Source organism: Mercenaria mercenaria, chromosome 4 (genome assembly GCF_021730395.1).
Source record: "Mercenaria mercenaria strain notata chromosome 4, MADL_Memer_1, whole genome shotgun sequence".
Classification (NCBI taxonomy): domain Eukaryota; kingdom Metazoa; phylum Mollusca; class Bivalvia; order Venerida; family Veneridae; genus Mercenaria; species Mercenaria mercenaria.
The window spans coordinates 57342570-57367699 of NC_069364.1; the positions used below are offsets into that span (position 1 = coordinate 57342570).

The window sequence follows — 25130 nt, forward strand, 5'->3', positions numbered from 1 at the left end:
TGTTTTTCTGTCATGTCTTTGTTAATATTGCTTATATAGGAGAGATCGCCCTGACGTCACGCATCAACACCTGTTTATTTGATGGTGGGCAAAACAAATATTTTTACATCGTTTGTGTATGGGATCGGAATTTTTAATTTCTGACAACTTTTTCGTTCATTTATGGATTTTAAAAATTCAAAAAGTTTTGAAATGCTTACGATTTTCATATTTTTATATTCAAATAACTTTTGAAAATTAATAACCGTTTTAAATGACATACGATTTTAATAGCAGCAATAAATTGCTTGTTTTATATCCTTTCCATTGATCAAAAAATTATTGATATCATTTATGATTTAAGAAAGTTTAAGCCGTTAGAAAAACATCAATGTTTACAAAAAAAACATGGACACTCGGCGACAGCCCACCCAGTCTTTGTATTATCAGTTCTAAAAATAGAATATACAACGGATTTGTATACAAACATGATCTCTCCTATCTTACTGTTACTTCACATAAACATTGTCCAGTATGCAAACAAAGTATGTGTAGGGACTGGGTCCATTATACCCAAGGTCAAGGTCACCAAGGTGTTATACTTAGGTTATTTTTAAGGTTAAAGTTTTTCGGCAACCTTTGTTTTTCTGTCATATCTTTGTTACTATTGCTTATATCTTACTGTAGCTTCACATAAACATTGTCCAGTATGCAGAAAAAGTATGTACAGGGACATGGCCCATTTTATCCAAGGTCAAGGTCACCAAGGTCTTATACTTAGGTTATTTTTAAGGTTAAAGTTTTTCGGCAACCTTTGTTTTTAGCTCACCTGTCACATAGTGACAAGGTGAGCTTTTGTGATTACCCTTTGTCCACTTTGTCCATCGTCCATCCGTCCGTCCGTGTGTCAACAATTTCTTGTCTGCACGATAGTGGTTTCATTTATGATTTGATTTTAACCAAACTTGCACATATCTTGTATCACCATAAATCATGGTTCCTTTCTTGAACTAGCCAGATCCCATTATGGGTTCCAGAGTTATGGTCTGTGAAAGGGCCAAAATTAGCTATTTTGACCTTGTCTGCTCAAAAGCAGCTTTATTTATGATTTGATTTTAACAAAACTGGCACACAACTTGTATTACCATAAGATCTTGGTTCCTTTCTTGAACTGCTCAGATTACATTATGGATTCCAGAGTTATGGCCCCTGAAAGGGCCAGAATTAGCTATTTTGACCTTGTCTGCACAATAGCAGCTTCATTTATAATTTTATTTTAACCAAACTTGCACACAACTTGTATCACCAGAAGATCTTGGTTCCTTTCTTGAACTGGCCAGATTCCCTTATGGGTTTCAGAGTGATGGCCCCTTAAAGGGCCAGAATTAGCTATTTTGACCTTGTCTGCACAATAGCAGCTTCATTTATGATTTGAATTTAATCAAACTTGCACAAAACTTGTGTCACCATAAGATCTTGATTCCTTAGTTGAACCGGCCAGATCTCATAATGGGTTCCAGAGTGATGGCCCCTTAAAGGACCAAAATTAGCTATTTTGACCTTGTATGCACAATAGCAGCTTCATTTATGATTTGATTTTAACCAAACTTGCACACAACTTGTATCACCACAAGATCTTGCTTCCTTTTTTTCAACTGGCCCGATTCCTTCATGGGTTCCAGAGTTATGGCCCCTTAAAGGTCCAAATTTTCTATTAAAGGTCCAAATTTGTCTATTTTGACTTTTGCAGCCATATAGAGACTTCATTTATGGTTTTATTTGATACAAACTTCCAAAATATCTTCAGCAACAATAAATCTTGGATTCCATGACCAATCAGATCCAATTATAGGTTCCAGAGTTATTTTATATCTGATTACCTCCCCTCATTGGAATCAAAATGGATTCATATCAGTAAGTACTTACAGGACTTACTTGAAATTTCATTATTGTTATTAGTTGGACTGAGACAATCAGGGTAGATAACTGTGGATTGATTTTATGTCAAATTACCTCCCTCAAATTAAAATTGTTGTATCTCCATAACTAATGAAGATACTGATCTGAAATTTCATTTATGTCAAAAGATTTATTTTGCAGATCCTTCTTTTGTCCACTTACAATATTTTTTTTTAATTACTTCCCTTTTACATTACTATAAATAGCTTATTTGTAGTAACTTTTTTATTATTGGCCATAGGGAAAACAGGAGACCAGTTTTCTGTGGTACAACATGGATGGTACTTCCAATTTTTAGGTGTATTTTAACATATCTATACCTTGTAAGATTTTTTTTTATCTTTTTGGTTAAATTTCAACCCTTTGTTGTTCCTGTCCTTTGGACTTAGATATTTTTTCTGAGGACCTTCTTGTCCTCAAGTGCAATGATAACAGGTGAGCGATTTAGGGCCATCATGGCCCTCTTGTTCTGTCATAAATTTGTTACTTTTGCTTATATCTTACTTTAAGTTCTCATAAACATTGTCCAGTATACAGACATATTATATGCAGGGGCTGGGCCCATTATACTCAAGGTCAAGGTCCCAAAGGAGTTATACTTGGAATTATTTTCATGTTGAATTTTTTCGAAAGCTTTATTAATAGACATATCTTTGGTACTTTAAAAGATAATGACTTGAAATTAAAAAAAAATTGTTTATAATCATTACCTGCATGTGTGGTTACATATCCCATAACTCTAATTGTATTTTTGACAGAATTATGCCCCTTTTGTACTTAATCTTTTTTGCACATCGCTTTCTGGATATTACTTTAATGCAATATAAGATAAAGACTTGAAACTTAAAATATACCTTTATCACCATCATCTGCATGTGTGGTAACAATCCCCATAACTCTGATTTGTATTTTTGACCAAATTATGCCCCTTTTATACTTAAATATTTTTAACAAACTTTGTTTTCTGGACATAACTTTGGTACTATATAAGATAATGACTTTAAACTCAAAATATATCTTTACCATCATCATCTGCATTTGTTGTAACAATCCTAATAACTCTAATTTGTGTATTTGGTGGAATTATGCCCCTTGGTGTATCTTCCTCTTATAGTAGAGGTCTCTTATTCAGACATATATTCATTTTACTGTCAAATCCCCAAATAGTGGAGCGCGCTGTCTTACGGACAGCTCTTGTTTATTTTTTTTTCAATTTTGTCAGATCAGGTATGCAGTCTTACACAAAGGGTCACCTTTATATCATCGCATCAGTGTTGTTTACACAAAAATAAACTTTTTTTTGCTTCCCATAAAAAATACGTAGTAGATGTAAGTATTCAGAAATGTATGTTGATAACTATCATAAATGAAAACAAAATTTAAAAGCCTGAGATTTGACCATGTGTCAGTATCTAGGTGTATGAAGTACATGTATGTTTTAATATTAGTTTTTATTGTGTTTTTCTTTGTATATATTCATATACTGTCTGTGTTATAACTGTTGTACTCTGCTTTTTATTGAACAGTTAATTAAGTATTTATTTATGTCTAATCCAGAGATTTTTTTATTGGTACATGATCTTTTTGCTGTTTATTTTTTATTTTTACATGATTTGTTTTCATTCATATACAAAATGTATCATTATTATATGCCCGAAGGGACATATTATGTTATGACGCTGGTGTCTGTCTGTCCGTCCATTAGCAATTTCGTGTCCGCTCTTTAACTCTTGAAGCCCTTGAAGGATTTCAAAAAAACTTGACACAAATGTTCACCACAACGAGACGAGTGCAGAGCACATGTTTTGGATGTCTCGCTTCAAGGTCAAGGTTACACTTAGGAGTCAAAGGTCATATCAGTTTGTTGCGTGTCCGCTCTGTAACTCTTGAACTGCTTGAAGGTCATATATGACTTTGCTTTGTGTTTAGCTTATTTTGAACTTTTTTATTATTGGCCGTAGGGAAAATCTTAGACCATTTTTCTGTGGTACAACATGGATGGTACCTCCAATTTTTAGGTGTATTTTGACATACCTTTACCTGGTAAGGATTTTTTTGTGGAATTTCTTCCTTTTGTTGTTCCTGTCCTTTGGGCTTCAAACAAGTTCTTTAAATTTTGCTCCAATCCTCTGATGTAACCCTTCGGGCGTATAATGCCCCGCATGGCGAAGCTCTTGTGTATATTGTTATTATATGGTGTTGAAAATTAAAGCTAAAAATGCTAAAGCAGTGTCAAACAAAAAATAAGTTGAATATATTTCATAGAAATGGATATTGGAACATTTTTTTCTGGGAAATTTTTCGGTGTTATATGTTTTCAAATTAGGTATTGGTGATAAAAGTTTTTTTTATCTGTACTAGGAATTTATACAAAATCCCAGAGATTCAAGCTAGTACTTACTTAAGGCTTGAAAAGTATCAATACAACATAAAAGTCAAGCTCTACAACACAGTAACAAATATAACAGCTCTAACAGAAGCTTTTTTTCTATTTCCTACAGACAAAAGTTCAAATTAACTTCACCAAACATAAATGTTATATATGCACTGGTCAAAAATGTAAGTCCTTTGTAGTGGAATGACTGCGCATGAAGATAACTTGTGATAACTTGATCTACCTCATATATCAGGAAGCCAAAGATAACAACATAATGCCAGTGATTTTATGTACACTGCAGAATGTAATAAGTAAACATTGATGCATCAGTGACCACCATATTTACAGGTTATTTAGATTTGTATAAAAAAAATATGCGCAGTTTCTGTAGCAGAGATATTAAGAGACTTAAAGAGTGCAATATTTATCTGTTAAAGAATATGTGCATACTGTTTTGCAAACCTAATCATTTTTTATGACACTGTTTTTATGCCATTATGCTTTTAAATGTGTATTTTTTATATATGTTTTGTTCCTTAGTCTGGGTGAATTTAGAGAAGGATGGCATCAAAAATGATGTCACATACCAGATATGGACATAAGATCTGAATATATGACAAGTTCGAACATTAATAAATCCAGGGACCTTGGTTAAGTTAAGAGACAACCATTGTACAAAATAAATTGTACAAAGTAATGCTTAAAGAAGTAGGTGTTTAACCTGTATTTGATGAACAAGGTTTATATGTAGATAGATAGTCTGATTTCTGGTAGGATGTAAAAATAACTAAGATTGAATTAATTTATAGTTTGTGTGGTTGTTTGTTGTTTGGGGTGTGTGTGGATGGGTGGGGGATGGGGGTTAAAATGTCTTTATGGAAGGTAGCTTTTATTTAATTTTTTCCCCCAACTTGTCTTGAAACTGTGCAATTAAAAACCTAATAACAGATTAACATAATTAAATGCTTCAGGCTGTTTGCATTCTGATGGTTGTTTCTTGTTACAGGAATTTTATTTGGTGTTATATTTACACCCATATTTATGTACTTGTATGTTTTTTTTATCTCAGAATTTTATATCGAGTTTATGTTTAAAACAACTCTGGTAGGTAAATGATTTCGTTTAAGACAACAAATTTAAGATTTTACTAAGTGGGTGAGATTGTGGGGGAGTGAATTGGCATGGATTTCCCCTATATAGTGGGCTGAGGCTTGGCTACTTTTCTTGTACCAAGTAAAATTCTAAATGACTCCCAAACTCTTCTTAGCAACATTGACCTTCTACTTAAAAAATTAATGAAACACCTGGACTGACCTCATTAAATGACATTTCGGGTTAAAAGCAATACGACGTAGCATTATTTTCAGAAGCTGTTAACTGCTAATTTTAACATATTAATATATTTATACATATGATTGTGCTAGGGATTGTTCTTTTTTTTTGAGTCAGACATAATCTTGTGCTAAGAAACTACAAAGTGTATACAGATTGTAAATATTATTACATACTCGTTGTGTGATGTAATTTAATGTGTGTTGTTGATTTTATTCTTATATTTAGTTCTTTATTGTCAATCTTATTCAGGCTGTTAAAGTAATAATATTTACATTAAATTTATACATGTAGATACTTATGTAATAAAAAGATTATTTTTTGCTAGTTGGCTACAAAAAGGTTATTATCTTTGCATCAGGAAATATGCACTCGTTCTTTAGCGGAAGAATATTGCGCTTCTAAAGTCATGCAATATTCCCGCTGGAGAACTTATAAATTTTTGTTGACATCTTTTACGTAAAATAGTAATAATGTGAAAACATTTCTTGAGTATAAGCCTGCTCTGTACTGACCTTCTGTTGCATAAATTTTTACACATGTTCACATGCGTGTAATTGCCAAATACTGTGTACAACAGTTTCGAGGGGTGAATGCAAAAAAGTTCTAAGTGCTTCTTTATTTATATGCACTTAGAACTCTTTCGCATTCACCTCCCCCCCCCCCCCCCCCCCCCCCCCCCCCCCTGTAATGTATGCATTTGGTGTAGAAACTGCTTGAATATTGTTTAATATAAATCATACAATGTACATTAAATATGTGTCGCCTTGTTTAGTTTTTTATATGTCTTTTATTAATCCTACATATACTTGCAAGCAGATTAATCAAATATAAAAAAATGTAAATGAAGAAAGGAGTGTTTTTGTTTTGGGCTAAAGTGTACAAGTTATTTTATATAACACAGAGTGATGCATGTTAAATGATGTTTGCAAGTAAACCATAAACATTTGATAGATTTGTCATATCAGGTTTGAAGTCCTGTACAGATATATGATCTTCCTGACTGGTAATACCAGTAGTAGCATTTTTGAGAGGATTGTTAGGTAACTGTAATTGTGGAGACAATCATAATTCTCATATTTTGACATTTCAGATCAGAAATAATGTTCTGTATACTGGTGTAAATATTGACTTTTTTTATAGCTTGACTGTTCGAAGAATAAGACCCGGTAGAGCTATACCCACTTATGGGAATGGATTGAAACTTCACACACTTGTCCACTGTGCAGTGCAGTGCAGTGCACTGGTCCGTAACTGTACTTTGCATTGTTACAGAGTTATGCCCGTAAGCAATTTTTTGTTAAGTTTTTGTATGTAAGCTATTTTCTCATTACCCATTATTTTGAATGGGTTGAAACTGCACACACCTGTTCACTGTGATGATTGGACTTTCAGTGCACATGTTCCATTTAATTTGCATTTTTATGAAATTATGCATCTCTTTTCCACTTGGCAATTTTTGGTTAAGTTTTTGTATGCAAGCTGGTATCTTAGTATTCAGTGCACAGGTTCTGTTAGTCTACTTTGCATTTTTAGCTCACCTGTCACAAAGTGACAAGGTGAGCTTTTGTGATCGCGTGGCGTCCGTCGTCCGTGCGTGCGTCCGTGCGTGCGTGCGTAAACTTTTGCTTGTGACCACTCTAGAGGTCACATTTTTCATGGGATCTTTATGAAAGTTGGTCAGAATGTTCATCTTGATGATATCTAGGTCAAGTTCGAAACTGGGTCACGTGCGGTCAAAAACTAGGTCAGTAGGTCTAAAAATAGAAAAACCTTGTGACCTCTCTAGAGGCCATATTTTTCTTGAGATCTTCATGAAAATTGGTCAGAATGTTCACCTTGATGATATCTAGGTCAAGTTCGAAACTGGGTCACGTGGGGTCAAAAACTAGGTCAGTAGGTCTAAAAATAGAAAAACCTTGTGACCTCTCTAGAGGCCATATTTCTCAATGGATCTTCATGAAAATTGGTCAGAATGTTCACCTTGATGATATCTAGGTCAAGTTTGAAACTGAGTTACGTGGGGTCAAAAACTAGGTCAGTAGGTCTAAAAATAGAAAAACCTTGTGACCTCTCTAGAGGCCATATTTCTCAATGGATCTTCATGAAAATTGGTCAGAATGTTCACCTTGATGATATCTAGGTCAAATATGAAACTGGGTCACGTGGGATCAAAAACTAGGTCAGTAGGTCTGAAAATAGAAAAACTTTGTGACCTCTCTAGAGGCCATATTTTTCACGTGATCTTTATGAAAATTAGTCAGAATGTTCACCTTGATGATATCTAAGTCAAGTTCAAAACTGGGTCACGTGCGGTCAATAACTAGGTCGGTAGATCTAAAAATAGAAAAACCTTGTGACCTCTCTAGAGGCCATATTTTTCAAGAGATCTTCGTGAAAATTGATCAGAATGTTCATCTTGATGATATCTAGGTCAAGTTCGAAACTGGGTCACATGCGGTCAAAAACTAGGTCAGTAGGTCTAAAAATAGAAAAACCTTGTGATGTCTCTAGAGGCCATATTTCTCAATGGATCTTCATGAAAATTGGTGAGAGTGTTCAGCTTGATGATATCTAGGTCAAGTTCGAAACTGGGTCGTGTGCAATCAAAAACTAGGTCAGTAGGTCGAAAAATAGAAAAACCTTGTGACCTCTCTAGAGGCCATATTTTTCATGAGATGTTCATGAAAATTGGTGAGAATGTTCACTTGATGATATCTAGGTCAAGTTCAAAAGTGCGTCACGTGCCTTCAAAAACTAGGTCATTAGGTCAAATAATAGAAAAACCTTGTGACCTCTCTAGAGGTCATATTTTTCAATGGATCTTCATGAAAATTGGTCAGAATTTTTTATCTTGATGATATCTAGGTCACATGTGCTCAAAAACTAGGTCACTATGTCAAATAATAGAAATAACGACGTCATACTCAGTTCAACACTGGGTCATGTGGGGATAGGTGAGCGATTCAGGACCATCATGGTCCTCTTGTTTACAAAGGTATGCTCCTTTTTGACTTTTCATTCATTCAGTTAACAAGGCAGTTCAAGTCACAAGGCTGTTAATAGTCTAACTTTGCTGTCCTACGATAGCTCTTCTTTAGTTTATATGAAAGTTTCTCAGACTGTTGTCTTGTTGAACATTACCATATTAAATTTTATTATATTATAGGATGTGAAATAATATTCCAACATATATGGAAGTAGAAGTAGGAATTTCTAAAAAATGTAACAGTGCTTAAAGTAATCCTTTTCTACTCGTTATGACACTGTGAGTTTTACAAGATAGATGAATCTCAGAATTAGGATAGAATTAATATAGGCTGTACAGTGGATCTGGTTTGTTATTGACATGCAAATACTTGTTAAATATTTTTTATAGTTGTTGTATAAATAAAAGGTGATAATGTTATGCCTGTTGTTCATCTATTCGACCATGTGAGAAGTGAATTTTGTGAAATTGAATTTTATGGCGAGTTATTGATCCCCTACTTTAGCTTTGTCAGTCTGTCTGTCTCCCTACAAATCTGGTACACTTTCACTTTGCAGATACAATCGTATCATTACCATATATAATTGTTCCAAAACATCTACCATTGCAAATTATCACTAAATAATACGTGTAGTTCAAGAATCCAAGGGCACATAATTATAAAGGGTTAAGTCACATTTCCTAAAATTGTGATCTGCATGAATTCTTTGATTGAATTTATATACGAGCCATGCCATGAGAAAACCAACATAGTGGCTTTGCAACCAGCATGAATCCAGACCAGCCTGCGCATCCACGCAGTCTGGTCAGGATCCATGCTGTTTGCTAACAGTTTCTCTAATGAAAATAGGCTTTGAAAGCAAACAGCATGGATCCTGACCAGGCTGCGCGGATGCGCAGGCTGGTCTAGATCCATGCTGGTCGCAAAGCCACTATGTTGATTTTCTCATGGCGCAGCTCAAATTATTGGTGCTATGCTGTATCTGAACACCTAGAAATTCTTCCTAGTACTTTTTTGTTAGCTTTCAGAACTGACAAAAGAGTTTTGGTTTTGTGATTAAAACTTGTTTAGCACACAGTCTGGTCATCTGTATATGGCACCAGAACTGTCTGCGAATGTTCTCTCGTGACAATTTGATAAAAGACATAGAGTATGATATCATACATCCTCTACCTCTACATCTCATTCAACTGGGGAAGTTAGTAGTTACTTGCGGAGAACAGGTTTGTACTGGTACAGAACCCAGGAACACTTGTTGGGCTAAATGCCTGCCGTTACAAAACTGAAATACTGTTGAAAAATGGCAATAAACTGAAAACAAACAAATAAACAAAAGATATGCTTTCTGCATGATTATACCAACTGAATGACAAAAAGTTAACAAGGCAGTCTGAAAGACAGCTAAATCCCCCGCCACTGCTATGGATAGTGAAAGGGTAAACCTTTGATTTTAGCTGTGACCTTGACCTTGAACTGACATGGCTGACTCATTAATTCTGCACAACGTCTTGATGAGGTGATCATTTGACCCAAGTTTCATGAAAATCCTCCAAGGAGTTTAGAAGATATAGAGCGGACACAAAATGGAAGGCTCAAAACCTTTGACCCTAAGTTGTGACCTTGACCTTGAGCTGGCATGGCTGACTCATGGTTTCTGCACATCATCTTGATGAGGTGATCATTTGACCCAAGTTTTATAAAATTTCTTCAAGGGGTTTATGAGATATAGAGCGGACACAAAATGGCAGGCTCAAACCTTTGATCTTGAGTTGTGACCTTGACCTTGAACTGACAAGGCTGACTCATGGGTTCTGCACATCGTCTTGATGAGGTGATCATTTGACCCAAGTTATGAAAATCCTTCAAGGGGTTTAGGAGATATGGACCGGACACGATTTTGTTACGGACGGAAGGACGGACGGATGCAGACCATTCCTATAATCCCTCCGCCACAGCGGGGGATTAATAACTTGCTATAATTTTGTTTAAAGTATTATCCTCTTTGTCATATGGCATTTCTTTCCAAAGATTCTATTGCAATTGTCAGCGAGTTAGAATCGCAATAACTATAAATCCCAACTGATATAAACTTCTAACACACCTCCGCCGATATAACACTAACCTAATGATAAAGGTCTGATAACTCTTGCTATCACTTTACTAATGTTTTGGCGACAAACCTTTTTCTCCCAGTAAGCAGATTTTCAACAGTAATTCAAAGCTTTCTTCACAACTGAACAAAAATTGAACTTCAATACAAAGAAATAGGCTGCAGGCTGCTGCCACTTTATTTAATTTCTTTGTGAAGTTGACCTTTTTAATGTTAAAATTATTATAGGATTAAAGACACAAGACCAGTTAGAGGGTCAATGGTACCAGACCATTAAATATAAATAAAGCAAACAGTTTTTCATGTTTTATTAAAAATTCAAGCAAACGTGGTTACAGGCAAAGTGAGGGCGGAGTTGCTAAATTAACAAGAGCTCGTCGAACACGAAATGCCCCCCTTGATGCATTCAGTAATTGCACAAGGAACAGAAATTATATGCTCACTGTAAACAAAAGTTCTACCATTCTGGTTTAATCTGACCTTGACCTTTAACCTATTAACCTAACAAGAGATTACAGAGTGATCTTGGCGCCATCCACTGAGCCATTTTTGAATGTTTCAAATTTCAAGACCAGCTCAAGGTCAAAATCAATGTCAAATTTCATTTCGGTACAATACAATGTGCATGTGGTCCAAATTTGAAAGCTGTGGCTTGAGAAATGTGAAACAGGTCACTAGATCAATTTCAAGGTCAAAGTTCATTTCGGTAGACAGAAATATGCATGTGCTTCAAATCTGAAGGCTGTAGCTAGAGAAATAGGTTACAGGTAAAAATCAATGTTTTTTTCGGTACATAAACCTATGCATGTGGTCCAAATTTGAAGGCTGTAGCTACATAAATGTGAAAGTAGGTCACTAGGTCAAGACCAAGGTCAACTCATGTCAAGGTTCATCTTGCCACTCAAAACTATACATGTGGTCCAAATTTGAATGATGCAATTTATGGACATGAAGGTTCTAAGTTTTTCCCTATATAAGTCTATATGAACCATATGACCCCTGGGGCGGGACCATATTTGACCCTAGAGGGATAATTTGAACAAACTTGGTAGAGAACCACTAAATGATGCTACATTACAAAATATCAAAGCCATAGTCTTTGTGGTTTGGACAAGAAGATTTTCAAACTTTTTTCCAATATAAGTCTATGTAAACCATGTGACCCCCAGGGCCACTAAACGATGTCATATACAAAATATCAAAGCCCTAGGCCCTGTGGTTTTGGACAAGAGGTTTTTCAAAGTTTTTTCCTATATAAGTCTATATAAACCATGTGACCCCCGGGCAGGGGCCATATTTGAACCCAGGGAAATATTCTGAACAATCTTGGTAGAGGACCACTAGATTTTGCTACATACCAAATATCAAAGCCCTAGGCCCTATGGTTTTGGACAAGAAGATCAGAAACCGTTTTAACTGTTCCTGGCCAATGTGACCTTGACCTTTGACCTAATGACCTCAAAATCAATTGGGGTCATCTGCTGGTCATGGCCAACCTAACTATCAATTTTCCTGAAACTAGGCCCAAGTGTTCTAGAGTTATTGCCTGGAAACCATTTTACTGTTCCTGGTCACTGTGACCTTGACCTTTGACATACTGACCTCAAAATCAATAGGGGTCATCTGCTGGTGATGATCAACCTCCCTATCAACTTTTGTGACCCTAGGCCTATGCTTTCTTGAGTTATCATCCGGAAACCGTTTTACTGTGCAGGGTCACTGTGACCTTGACCTTTAACATACTGACCTCAAAATCAATAGAGGTCATCTGCTGGTCATTATCAACCTCCCTATCAACTTTCATGATCCTAGGCTCAAGTGTTCTTGAGTTATCATCCGGAAACCGTTTTACTATTCAGGGTCACTGTGACCTTGACCTTTGACATACAGACCTCAAAATCAATAGGGGTCATCTGCTGGTGATGACCAACCTCCCTATTAACTTTCATGATCCTAGGCCCAAGCGTTCTTGAGTTATCATCTGGAAACGGATTGGTCTACATTCCGACCAACCAACCTACTGACCGACATCTGCAAAACAATATACCCCTCCTTCTTCGAAGGGGGGGGGGGGGCATAATAAATGACAAATCTCTAAATTAATCTAAACATATTAATAACTGAAAATTCGATTATATAAACCAATTTCATTGTTCGCAGGGCAAGTAACAATAATACTAAGAAAACACTGAAAATAATTTTTTTAGCTACAGGAAACTACTTACAATTTCAAAAGTTCAATAGTTTAGAAAACAACAAAATTTTAATTTTTGCAATAAATGTAACAGTGACACCTCAAATTGTATGGGACATTATCAAGTCTACTGGATGTTCAACAGAAAATTCAGACTTAACAATTACTGTCAAAAGTAATCTATAAAGTAAGATGTATAAACAGATAGAGCAGGTCAGAGTTAATATACCATTAATAATGGAATGTAATGTTATCACAGGTATGCCTTATATAAAAGTAAGTCTTCAACATCTTAATAAAATTGCAACAATTCAGCAGTGTAAATATGAAATGATTATTTCATGGCAATATACAATCACACTGGGTTATCAAAGGGAATTAATCTTTAGCCTGCTGGCGGCATGTGATTTTGCTTTTGCCACCTGTGCAGATCAAGATCTGCCTGCACGGATGTGCATGTTCATGGTCTGCACTGTTTGCTATTGAATCAGAATATTTTCAGTGAACACCCATTTCAGTAATAAGTGGTACTGCCCAAACTGAATGATGGACCATCTCTCCTGACTGATGGGTGCCTCAGCCCATAAGTCAAGGTCAATTTGTATCTGGTGTACGAAACTTGTCAGCTGTTCCAATATGGTGGCAGTCAGTTTATCCACTCATGGTCAACAAAAAAATTTTGGATTGTCTCTGCTGCCATATATTTGTAAAAGTTGTGTTTGTTAAAATGAAAATTAGAATTTGTCAACAAAGTACTTTCTTGTTGTTTGTTTGAAGTAATTCAAGCTATGAAATAAGCCTGATTACCAAGATGTTCATAGTTGGTGTGAGTTCAGTCTGACTGTCCTTGCAACCTTTAGTAGTCAGAAAGGTGAATGTCCTTAGTCCATTTCTGGCTGGCAATGTATTCCGTTGAAAGCCATTTTTGGATCACAAGCTGTCGGGAACTGTCAAAATTTGGTTCGTTTGAGCCCCCGTCTTAAGAAAGCGTAATAGTGTATTTAATCTAAATATTTAGCAATCATGTTGCTTTTCTTTTTTGTTTTACAAGCGAGAGGTTTTTGAAGTTTTTGCTAAAAGACATTGTATTTGTAGTTCTTGAAGAGTTAAACAGTGTACAGCATTGTTCAGGAAATACTTGTTCTAAATAATCGGTAACAAAAAGTGATCACCATAAAAATTTGTAATTAGACACTTACATAGGTAACAATTAACACTGTTAACTATTGCTTGTCCTTAACATTGTAAGTTCTCTGTTCATTATGTCTATACTATCATGTTGATTTTCTTTTTTGTACAAGTTGATAAATCTTCTTTGCAGTTGTTTTAAAGCAAGGCAACACATTTATTTGAATAAAGCTTTTCATCACTGTTTAAAATGATCATATGCCACATTTTTGCTAGAAAGCTGAAAATAAAATGGGTTGATTCAGATTTTATCTTATTCTATAAAGCAGTCGGAAATTAATGAGATACTTAGCATGCACAAAATGGCTTCCTAAGGGGAATTAAATCCTGCAGTTCATTTGACTTTGAGGGGCTTTGCCCCCTTGGACCACTCACAAGAATGCCGTCCATGACCCACAGGGGGAAAGTTTTCCTCTTTTTTCTTTTTTTTTTCCTCAAGAAAGCTCATTTTCACCCCTGATAATCTAAATAATACTACATCATAACAATATAATCACAATACATACTTACATCATGTAAACCTGTACACATTATTCAAAATCTCACATATAATCTTTAATCAATCATCCTCATTTAACCAGGTAAAGACAAACTAAACATCTTTAACAGAATTTGTAAAACTAAATGAACAGATTGAAAGATTTCACCTCAACTTTAAGTAAGTAGCTTTAAAATCAATCAAAACAAAGCAAAAAAAAACAAAAAAAAAAACAAAAAAACAAACAGATACTGGATGTACAAATATCAAAAGAATACCCACTGTTACAAGTCAATTTGATGCCTATTTTAACCTTTACCCTGCTAAATTTTTAATATGGACTTGTACATTATTCAATTTGGGCAGTACAACTTATTATTCAAAGGGGTGTTCAATGAAAATTTACAGACTGAAAAGTGAACAGTGCAGACCATGATTAGCCTTCACAGACGTGCAGGCTGATCTTGGTCTGCACTGGTCGCACAGGCAAAATTACTTGCCGCCAGCAGGCTAAAGGTTAAAAAACTCCTTACTTACTTTTCTTAAAGGTTAATCATAAATACTTGCAAGATTCTGCTATGATTTGAACACAGCAAGCCTTTCTACCCTGACCCACTTAAAGTTAAATTACACAGTCTGCCCATGAAGTTTCAAATACAACATATTTCCAGAATTATTTCGAGGTAAATTCATCCCAGCCCTGAAATTCCCAGCCCTGAATCCTATCATAACCCTGTATTTTCTAAACTCTACACTCATTCTTGTAAATATTGTAATAAATAATTCAAAAACATTCTTATCGTAAATAAATTAGTCAAAAATGTCAATACATAAATGTATGAGCAAAACTCAAAAGAATAGCAAACTTAATAACAAATGCAAAGAAATCTGTATATTATACATGTTGTACAAATACATCAAGAATGACATAATTTACAATGTTCTTTATAATGTTTGAAACTTGACATATAGATTCCCTAACACCTGTACTTGACAGTCTACTACTAGTTTCTACATACTGTCAAATCAGTAAATATTTTGCACATGAAACTTTGCAGTTTTGGCCAAAATGGCTACTTAGTGGGGATACAAAGTTTGACCTTTAAGCATTAAATGAATGCAAATTTACTGTTAGTTGGGATTAAATTTCCTGAATTGAATTAATCATGAAAAGTATTCCAAGGCGAAAATTAATGATTTCTGAGTAGAACACCAATCACACTTAAACTTTTCAGAACTAATGCTACTTTAATTCTACAGACTCTGATGAGATTGCTAGACATCTGATAAAATCTAAATGGCTATGTCAAAATTCAAAATCTGTTAACAGAAAACCTTTAAAAACAGTCTAAAACACAGAAAATATTACATTTCTGTAAACACACTGCCCTGGTCTGGTGAAGTACATAAACTATTCAAATACTTCAAAATTATAAAATTATTCATTAAAAATGTTAATGAATGAAACATGCTTCATTTCACTTTAGCAATTTTATAATCTATGTTCAAACAAGTGCTATGATTCCTCAATTTCATTCATTTCAATTTCATACATTCATGATAATTTGTGAAACAAAATCTGGATAGCTATTCACTGAAGTCTTATTGCATATCTATATGAACAGTAACAGAATTTTTTTATGAAGTACATTTTTGATCAATAAAATAAATAACAATTATCAAGCCACCTATATTCCAATGTAACAACAAACCATCAATATTAAAATGTAACAAATCTATCATCTTATAAAATTTAATTTAAAAGTTAGAAAAATCTTAATGAATTTTGATTACTCTGGTTAAAAATAAAAAAAAAATAGTTTAAAAACAGTTGGCTTTCATATCCATATTAAATTTTTTATAAAATCCTGTTACACTTCAATAAGATGTAGTCTTGGTCTCTTATAACAAGTTATCTGGCCATCATTTACAACTTGACGGTACATCTCTGAAAAGGACTTTTTACATCCAACAGGCATTTCTGTAAGAGGATTAGCTGTTAGCAAAACCTCATTTTGTTTCTGATTAACATGTTTGCATGTTATATCTTCACTGCACTCAGCATTTTGACTGGACTGGTTCTCATATTGGTTATTCAAACGACCCTGACCTTGACTACTGGACAAGGACACTACAATGCCTGATGCGAAGCTGGACTGGTTACTATTTACATTTCCATTTCCTGCTGCCATATTGTTTTGACTGGTTCCTTTCTGGAATTTACCTGACTGGTTGCTGGCTTGCCCTTGGCTGCTTGGTACGTAATTCTTCAATCTTTTTACCTAAAAATAGAAAGCGACTCAAATCAAAAGCAGTCATCCTAATTTCAATGAATGCCGCTGAAACATTTAATTTCCTGGACATAAAATGTCATGGTTGACACCAAAACAACTACATGTATTTCCTGGTGATATGAATTTATGGACTTCAACTTCTGCAGATAAAATAAATTGCAAAGTTATTCTGATTTAAAATTGTGAATTGATGCAACCACTCAATCCACAAAAATTTGTCCACAAAGAATGTAAGTGACTTCACAGTGACCTTTATTAAGTGGACAAAATTAATTAAAAGTGAAAGTTTAAGTTGCCCATTGCAGGAATTATGTAACAATTTCAACACTCAATTGTAGGTGAATGCATCTAGCTACAAAGCTTAAATACCAGAATATTCCAAGAACAATTTAAGCACATTCAAAAACTTACAAGATAATAATTCAAAGTAAGATTCAACAGCTCCTCAAGTGGAAGTATTTTTGACATATGATGTCTGACTATTGTTTAACTCTTAGTTAACTGTAACTCTGACTTAGTAACTGAACCACACAGTAAACAACTTTCTAATTGGAAACTGTTACTCTTGAGTTTAAAACAACTGCTCTAAAGGGTAACTGTAACTCTGAGTTTGTAACTGTTATTCTGTGCTAGTAACTGTAACTCTGTGTAACTTTCTAGGAGTAAGTAACTATAAGTCTGAGTTACATGTAGTAACTCAGCAATTGTTAGCACCTGTAATTCTGAGTTAGTAACTGTTAACTCTGAACAGGTAACAGTAACTAGTAGTTAATTCTCAACAGGTATCTTTAACTCCATGTTAGTAACTTTGAGTTAGTTACTGTAACTGTGAATTAGTAAGTGTAACTCTTCAACACTGAAACAGTAACTTTCCTTCTAACAGCCTAAATCTGTATTGAAGCTGCAATTTTAGTTGGTAACAGTAACTTGAAAGTAGTATGTGTAACTTGAGTGTAATAACTTTTTAGACTCTGAATATAAAACTGTAATGCTAATTACTTGCTTTGAAGGCACCAAACTTAACAAGTTGTAGCAATACTACAATACCTGTGTATCTATACAAGTAAACTGCCACGGCCATGATACATTATACAGAAACTGCCTGTGATCGTAACGATTGTCATCAGGGCTGTAAGTCTCTGCATGGTAACTTGGGGTCAAGGTTGTCATCTTGTGTCTATTTATAGAATAACTTCTAAAGAAGTGCTTTACTTTGTCTGCAACCTGCAAAACAATTCATTTTAGCGTTTCTACTTACATGCATGCACTATAGTTTATTAACAAAGTTATAGCAGGGTTTGTTTGCTTGTTTGTTTTTTTGGGGGGTGGGGTGGGGGGAGGTCAGGGGAGGGGTTGATGGGTTTAATGTCACACCAACATAATTTTAGGTCATATGGGACAGCTTATGATGGTGGAGAAGTTCTGAATATTATTTCATCAAGGGGGCGAGCATGCCGGGAATTATAACAGTATAAAAGCGACCTCAATATTAGTCTCAGAAATAAAATCGCATTCTTTTAAAGTAAACACCCTAGACTTTACCTGCAAACACTGAACAATCCAGTTCCATGATAATGCCTGTTTTACTTATAACTGGTTTCTTCAAAATACCTTACATGTAAAGAAAATAAATACAGATTGATGGCCTAAGAATGGGTACAAATTGTGGTTAAAAACATTAACAGAAGTTACTGATCAGCTCAACAAAACTGGAAATTCTGTTTCTGATAAAACAACACTTAACTGATCAATGGAGAAAGCTAGCTTAACATCAGAATCGTTTTACAGAGATCTTGCAGTGATGTCCAAATCCTTGCATTTTATAGACAGGTAACTCCTCTTACCTTAAATCCATACATTCATGTTATACTGTACCTGTTCAGGTGTTAGCCAGTTCCACATATGGACCAGTTTACCGAACATACTGTATGGTCCACATCCCTGCTGCTTCCTCAGTCTACCATAGATAGATAATTCCTCATAGGTCATTCCCATATCTTCCTGTGAACAATAGATGATTTAAAAAATTAACAAGAGCTGTCACTAATGGTGACAAATGCCCCCGCAGCACCTTGACCTTTGACCTGGTGACCCCAAAGTCAGTAGGGGTGGTGTAATCAATAAGTACTATCAGCATGTGAAGTTTGAAGGTCCCGGGTGCAGTGGTTCGCAAGTAAAGTGCCTCATGCAAAAAGTTAACATTGGCCCCTGTGACCTTGACCTTTGACCTGGTGACCCCAAAGTCAGTAATGATGGTGTACTCAATAAGTACTATCAGCATGTGAAGTTTGAAGGTCCTGGATGCAGTGGTTCGCGAGTACAGTGCCTTCATGTAATAAGTTAACGTTGGCCCCTGTGACCTTACCTCTGACCTGGTGACCCCAAAGTCAGTAGGGGTGGTGTACTCAGTAAGTACTATCAGCATGTGAAGTTTGAAGGTCCTGGGTCAGGGCACTCGTTTGGCCATTTTTGGGGCCGAATAAAAACTTCCCCTTTTTGTCTCAAAATGACGGAAAATTCCCCTTCCTGAGGGTATGGGTACCTGTCCCCAAAAGTTGTCTAGTGCCCTGTGGGTGCAGTGGTTCGCTAATAAAGTGCCTTCATGCAAAAAGTTAACCTTGGCCCCTGTGACCTTGACCATTGACCTGATGACCCCAAAGTCAGTAGGGGTGGTGTACTCAATAAGTACTATCAGCATGTGAAGTTTGAAGGTCCTGGGTGCAGTGGTTCGAGAGTAAAGTGCCTCTATGCAAAAAGTTAACGTTGGCCCCTGTGACCTTGACCTTTGTCCTGGTGACCCCAAAGTCAGTAATGGTGGTGTACTCAATAAGTACTATCAGCATGTGAAGTTTGAAGGTCCTGGATGCAGTGGTTCGCGAGTAAAGTGCCTTCATGCAAAAAGTTAACGTTGGCCCCTGTGACCTTGACCTTTGACCTGGTAACCCCAAAGTCAGTAGGGGTCGTGTACTCAATAAGTACTATCAGCTTGTGAAGTTTGAAGGTCCTGGGTGCAGTGGGTCCCGAGTAAAGTGCATTCATGCAAAAAGTTAATGTTTGCCCCTGTGACCTTGACCTTTGACCTGGTGACCCCAAAGTCAGTAGGGGTGGTGTACTCAATAAGTACTATCAGCATGTGAAGTTTGAAGGTCCTGGGTGCAGTGGTTCGCAAGTTAAGTGCCTTCATGTAAAAAGTTAACGTTGGCCCCTGTGACCTTGACCTTTGATCTGGTGACCCCAAAGTCAGTAGGGATGGTGTACTCAATAAGTACTATCAGCATGTGAAGTTTGAAGGTCCTGGATGCAGTGGTTCGCGAGTAAAGTGCCTTCATGCAAAAAGTTAACGTTGTGACGAACGAACGAACTAACAAACTAACGAACGGACGGACAGTTGAAAACTAATATGCCTCCCTTTGGGGGCATAAAAAACTACCTGTAAACACATATGACCCCATGACTGCCTATTAGTGGTAATTGGCTGTGTAAGTATGACTGTAAGGCAAATGAACATCACTGACTGACTAGAGACAATCATGCTATCAAGTTTGTAGGCCCTTACCTATTTGTAGGCCCTTCCCTATCCTTGACCTAAAAACTGAAAAACCATTATACAAATTTTATTCCAAGGTGACCTGGCAACTTTAGTTACTTTAGAATCTGGAAAATAGGCATATGCCCTTATAATAATGTCAAGAACATTTCATGTGCTTACTTTTTAGAAATGCGCTTACACAAAAGCCCTTTGAGCCAATTTTGGTAGTAAGGAAAATAATTACCTCAGGCAAGCAAATGACAGTAACATACTCAATGTGCAGTGAACTAGATCTATTTCTGTTGATTGTATAATTCACAAATTTGAAAAAGATCAAACATAAACATAGTAACACTCTCATTTAAGTTTTAATGTTCAAATCAAATTGTTTAACCACTATACTTAGTAAACCTCAATAATTTTGATTTTTATCAGTCTCATGTGCATGCATGTTATTTTAACTGACATGCACTTATTTTCACATACAGGCTGACCATAAGGTTATATGCATGTATTTTTTTGGTGCACACTTACTGGTATATTTAACTATGTGCTTATCTACCAGGTTATATAGTATTTTTCTGTCCAGTATACTGGATACTGCAAGCATTCTTGCTAACTATGAAATTTAGAAGAAGAAAAAACACTGACTGTTTTTAAGTAATCCTCGAGAATGAAGGATATAATAATATAACTGACTAACCTCATCAGTTTGTGCTAATTTTCCATCTGCCAATGGTTCAAGCTCAGCTGTTGGTGGAGCATTATATATTCTATAACAGAAAAAAGTTGACAAAATCTACGTATGTACATTTTGCAGAGCTCCTGACAACATTTCAAGTCAAAGGGTATTTTACCTCCTATTTTTTCCAAGAAGCATTTCACCCCAAGAATCTGTTTTCAAATGGTATTTTAAAATGTCTAAAGAGTAACTGCAGTTTTCTCATTCTTTAAGGTGAGTTCATTTATTCACATTGTAATTAAAACTTATAATTACATTTTAACTGCTAATGGCAGTCATCATCATCAGAAGCTTCCCAAATACAGTTTACATTTCATAACTGCACCTAGTACATTTTAACTACTACAATATATACTATCAAGCAACGGTGCATCAAGTGCAAGCTCTTTACATTTTTGTTTTTTGTAACTTTTTTCTACCACCAGCATTTTCACAAGTAATTTCTACACTGCTGCTTGTCATACCTTTGGCAATGGGTGTCAAAACAGAAAGTACATCCTTTAAAATTCTACTGATCCCATTTTTCAACGCTAGTCTGATTTTAAACGCCTTTTTTGCCAAATTCTAAATGTATTTACCGGTAATATGCAAATATGCAGCTTATGTGGAACTCTGTTTTGAATGCATAATGTTATTACATTAATCATTCTATCTTAGTTTAATACAATTAAAAACACCATACACTTTACTGTCATAAATAATAAAACCATATAAATATATAATAATAAAAATTATTTTTCTTTTACAATAATTTGATTTATTTTTAGAGAAATCAAATGTCACGTCCGTTGCTATGAAACCGATACGCCCTTGCTCTTATCGTTATAAATTGGTACCCGAGTTTATACAAGCCTGTAGCTAGTTAAATTTGATATCGGTAAACAGTCCGTTAAACTTGCATAAAAAGCTGAGAATTCTCGTGCAGCTCTCTGTCTGTTTTTGTACGTTGGCTGAGCGAGTACATGTAAAGTTGACAATTTTGAGTTGACAATTTTATAAAGAATTTAATTCTCTACGCTTGCCGAGAGGTTGTAATAAGAGAAGCGGGCTGGTCTGACAACAACCGACAACGAAGAGAACAGGCATAATACGAGAGGTCCGTCGTAAATGAAAAGCCGACGAGTGTAACCTTGAAAGCAGGCCAGCTGGCGAACTTGTGGCACCTGAAGGTCGAACAGTCAACACTGGTGACATTGACGATAGAGGAAACAGACTACTACAGGATTATTCTGGTGGGTCAATTGTTATTGACTTTGAACAAATTCTTTCAAATTTTGATGTAGTTCTTTCTAATAACTGTAGAAGTAGCAATATTCCATGTAATAATTCTCAAAGTGGGTGTGGCGGCATAATGGTATAAAAATCCTCTTTTTGCAAGTAAATTCCTTCAAACATCGCGTTCACAAAGATGAGTTTTTCAGTTCGGATAATTAACTCGGCCAAATCACCAGCTAATATAAACGCCTTGAAACGATATGCACGTGATAACGGTAAAGTAGATGGGTGGTTTTAACCAAGAGTTTCCTATTCTCGATTGCTTCAAATTCAAAAAATCTTTGCTCGGTTGCACTGAATTCTTGTATAATACAGAAAGAAATAGGGAAGATGAAGCAGGAAGGGTTGCGGGCCCATTTGTATCGCCTTTTAGTATCGTCCCGTAGAAACTGAATCATTACATTGACCTAGTTTTATGGTAAGGTTAGTTCAAAATCTAGGATGAACGGGTTTACTATCGGACGGCAAAAGTACATACTGGTTGGTGCACGGTCCGGGACAACTGGGTATGAAAGAGGTAGTCATCATAGGAAAATTTAGCAGTGAATATCAGAAAAATGTAGTAGTGAAGATGTATAAGTAAATAAACAGTAAAGAAACTAGTAATTAGTTATTTAAACGGCTCACGCGAAATTTGGGCGTCACGTACATAAAAAACATGCGTGTAAAGTTCATTATTTAATATTATGGCCTCAAACTTACAGCACCGCTAGAGAATAAATATAGCTGGAATTCTATAGCATTTTTGATAAATTATTGACAGAAAGTTCAACAAAATTATATAAAAACAGCTGATTTTATACAGGATTACATGTGAAATTTTATATGGCACGATCATAAATAACTACTTAGTTTTTATAGTAAATACAGGTAAATCACTTTATGCACATAATTCAAACTTTTGGCCGGAAAACACAAAAAACAGTATAGAAAAATATTTAATGATGAATAAGTGGCAGCAATTTAAAAACATAGAGTAAACGGTTACATGTCAAGCATTCTACTTTATCGACATGGCATATTCAACGAGGCGTGTAGCTTATATCAAACAGGTGTGTGCGTGACCTATATATCGGCCGTGTACGTACAGAATAAATATGTCGTTTTAAAATAAACATTAGATTTACTGTTATCATCCTAAAAGTAGCGTATTGACAGTTCATTGCCACAACAGTTGCCACTTAGATGTTTTGTAAGTCATGAAGAGAACTGCGGGTCTTTGTGGATAATTTTGCTAATAAACAACTACAACATTAGAAGACAGCATTTGAACAGAAAATAACATCTTATATTATTAGAAAACAAAACAAAAATAATTAAAATAAATATATTAATAAATGAATTAATAAGTAAATAAATGAATAAAAATAAATTAAAGAAAGAAAGATTCTGTCTGCTAAAAGACATCATAAGGTAAATACAATCTTTGCTGCAGGGCTGGGCTATCGCATTTGGCAACTGTGTTTAAAAGATTATATTTCTAAGAACATGGCTTCCAATCGATAAGAATTTTGGGGGATAAATTTCTGAAAATTTATTGTGGCGGGAAAATTCTATCGACTGGAAGGTGACCGGGCGTTAGATTCGTTAATCGGTATCAGTTTAAACGTTTTTTGACTTAACACTATTGTAAGCCCGATTGATCTAGCTCGCGCGTTGTCATAATAGACGCAAACGTGAACCGCAATTGGTATTTAACCTTAGTTTGTTTAAGTTGTTGCATTGCGTTGCAGTTACATATTTTCCGTTAAGGTATGATTTTTTATTATTCGGACTGACTGGCATGTCACGCTTGGTCTCCTTCCCGTCGAGTGAATTTTTCATCAACTTGGTCGGAGCCCTCGCGCTTACCCTATCAAGTTTAATTAGAGCGGCCGTTACAACCCATCTTATTATAATACTATCCCATCTTGTTATAATATTATTATAATACTATGTAAATGGAATTGAACCTTCAAACCAACTTGACAGGAGCTTCTGTGCCTACCCTGTCTCGTTGAAAATTTTACTGCGTATTTAAGATTGAATTAGGTTTTAATTACTTAACGGATAACTTTATTTTTGTCATATTTAATTTTTTGTTGTTGAGTATGTCAGAATTGTTGGCAAGGCAGTTAAGTTCATTAACCTTCATCAGCTGGGCAGGAGCCTCAGGCGTACCCGGTCCCGTTGAGGAGGTTACTTATTTTTGACATAAAAAGTTATTAATTATTTAACTTATGATCACTTTATTTTGTTACATTTGTTGTACTGATAGAATTGTTTGCAAGGTAATTATTAAACATATAGAGGAGGCAATGTGTGTTTATTTTTATTTCGAGTAATTTCAAATAATAAAAATTATTTTTCTTTTACAATAATTTGATTTATTTTTAGAGAAATCAAATGTCACGTCCGTTGCTATGAAACCGATACTTGCCCTTGCTCTTATCGTTATAAATTGGTACCCGAGTTTATACAAGCCTGTAGCTAGTTAAATTTGATATCGGTAAACAGTCCGTTAAACTTGCATAAAAAGCTGAGAATTCTCGTGCAGCTCTCTGTCTGTTTTTGTACGTTGGCTGAGCGAGTACATGTAAAGTTGACAATTTTGCCCACCCGCCACACCCCATAATGAGATTACAAAGGCGCTGTTTGCAATGTTCTGTTTTATAAAATGCGTTTCCGTCCAGTTTCAATATGT

General features: G+C 35.4%; 1 protein-coding gene across 1 annotated transcript in view; it reads right to left on the minus strand.

The window, feature by feature from the left end:
* Nucleotides 1–11038: 11038 nt before the first annotated feature.
* The window catches only part of LOC123551826 (glutamine-dependent NAD(+) synthetase-like), a 97271-nt gene continuing 83179 nt past the window's right edge, over nt 11039–25130 (minus strand). Inside the window, exons 17-20 of the mRNA XM_053541385.1 lie at nt 21134–21203; nt 18777–18902; nt 17949–18125; nt 11039–16889 (exon numbers count right to left, since the gene is read on the minus strand). Coding sequence (XP_053397360.1) covers nt 16479–16889; nt 17949–18125; nt 18777–18902; nt 21134–21203 — 784 coding nt within the window. The 3' untranslated portion in view covers nt 11039–16478. The remainder of the gene's footprint in view (nt 16890–17948; nt 18126–18776; nt 18903–21133; nt 21204–25130) is intronic.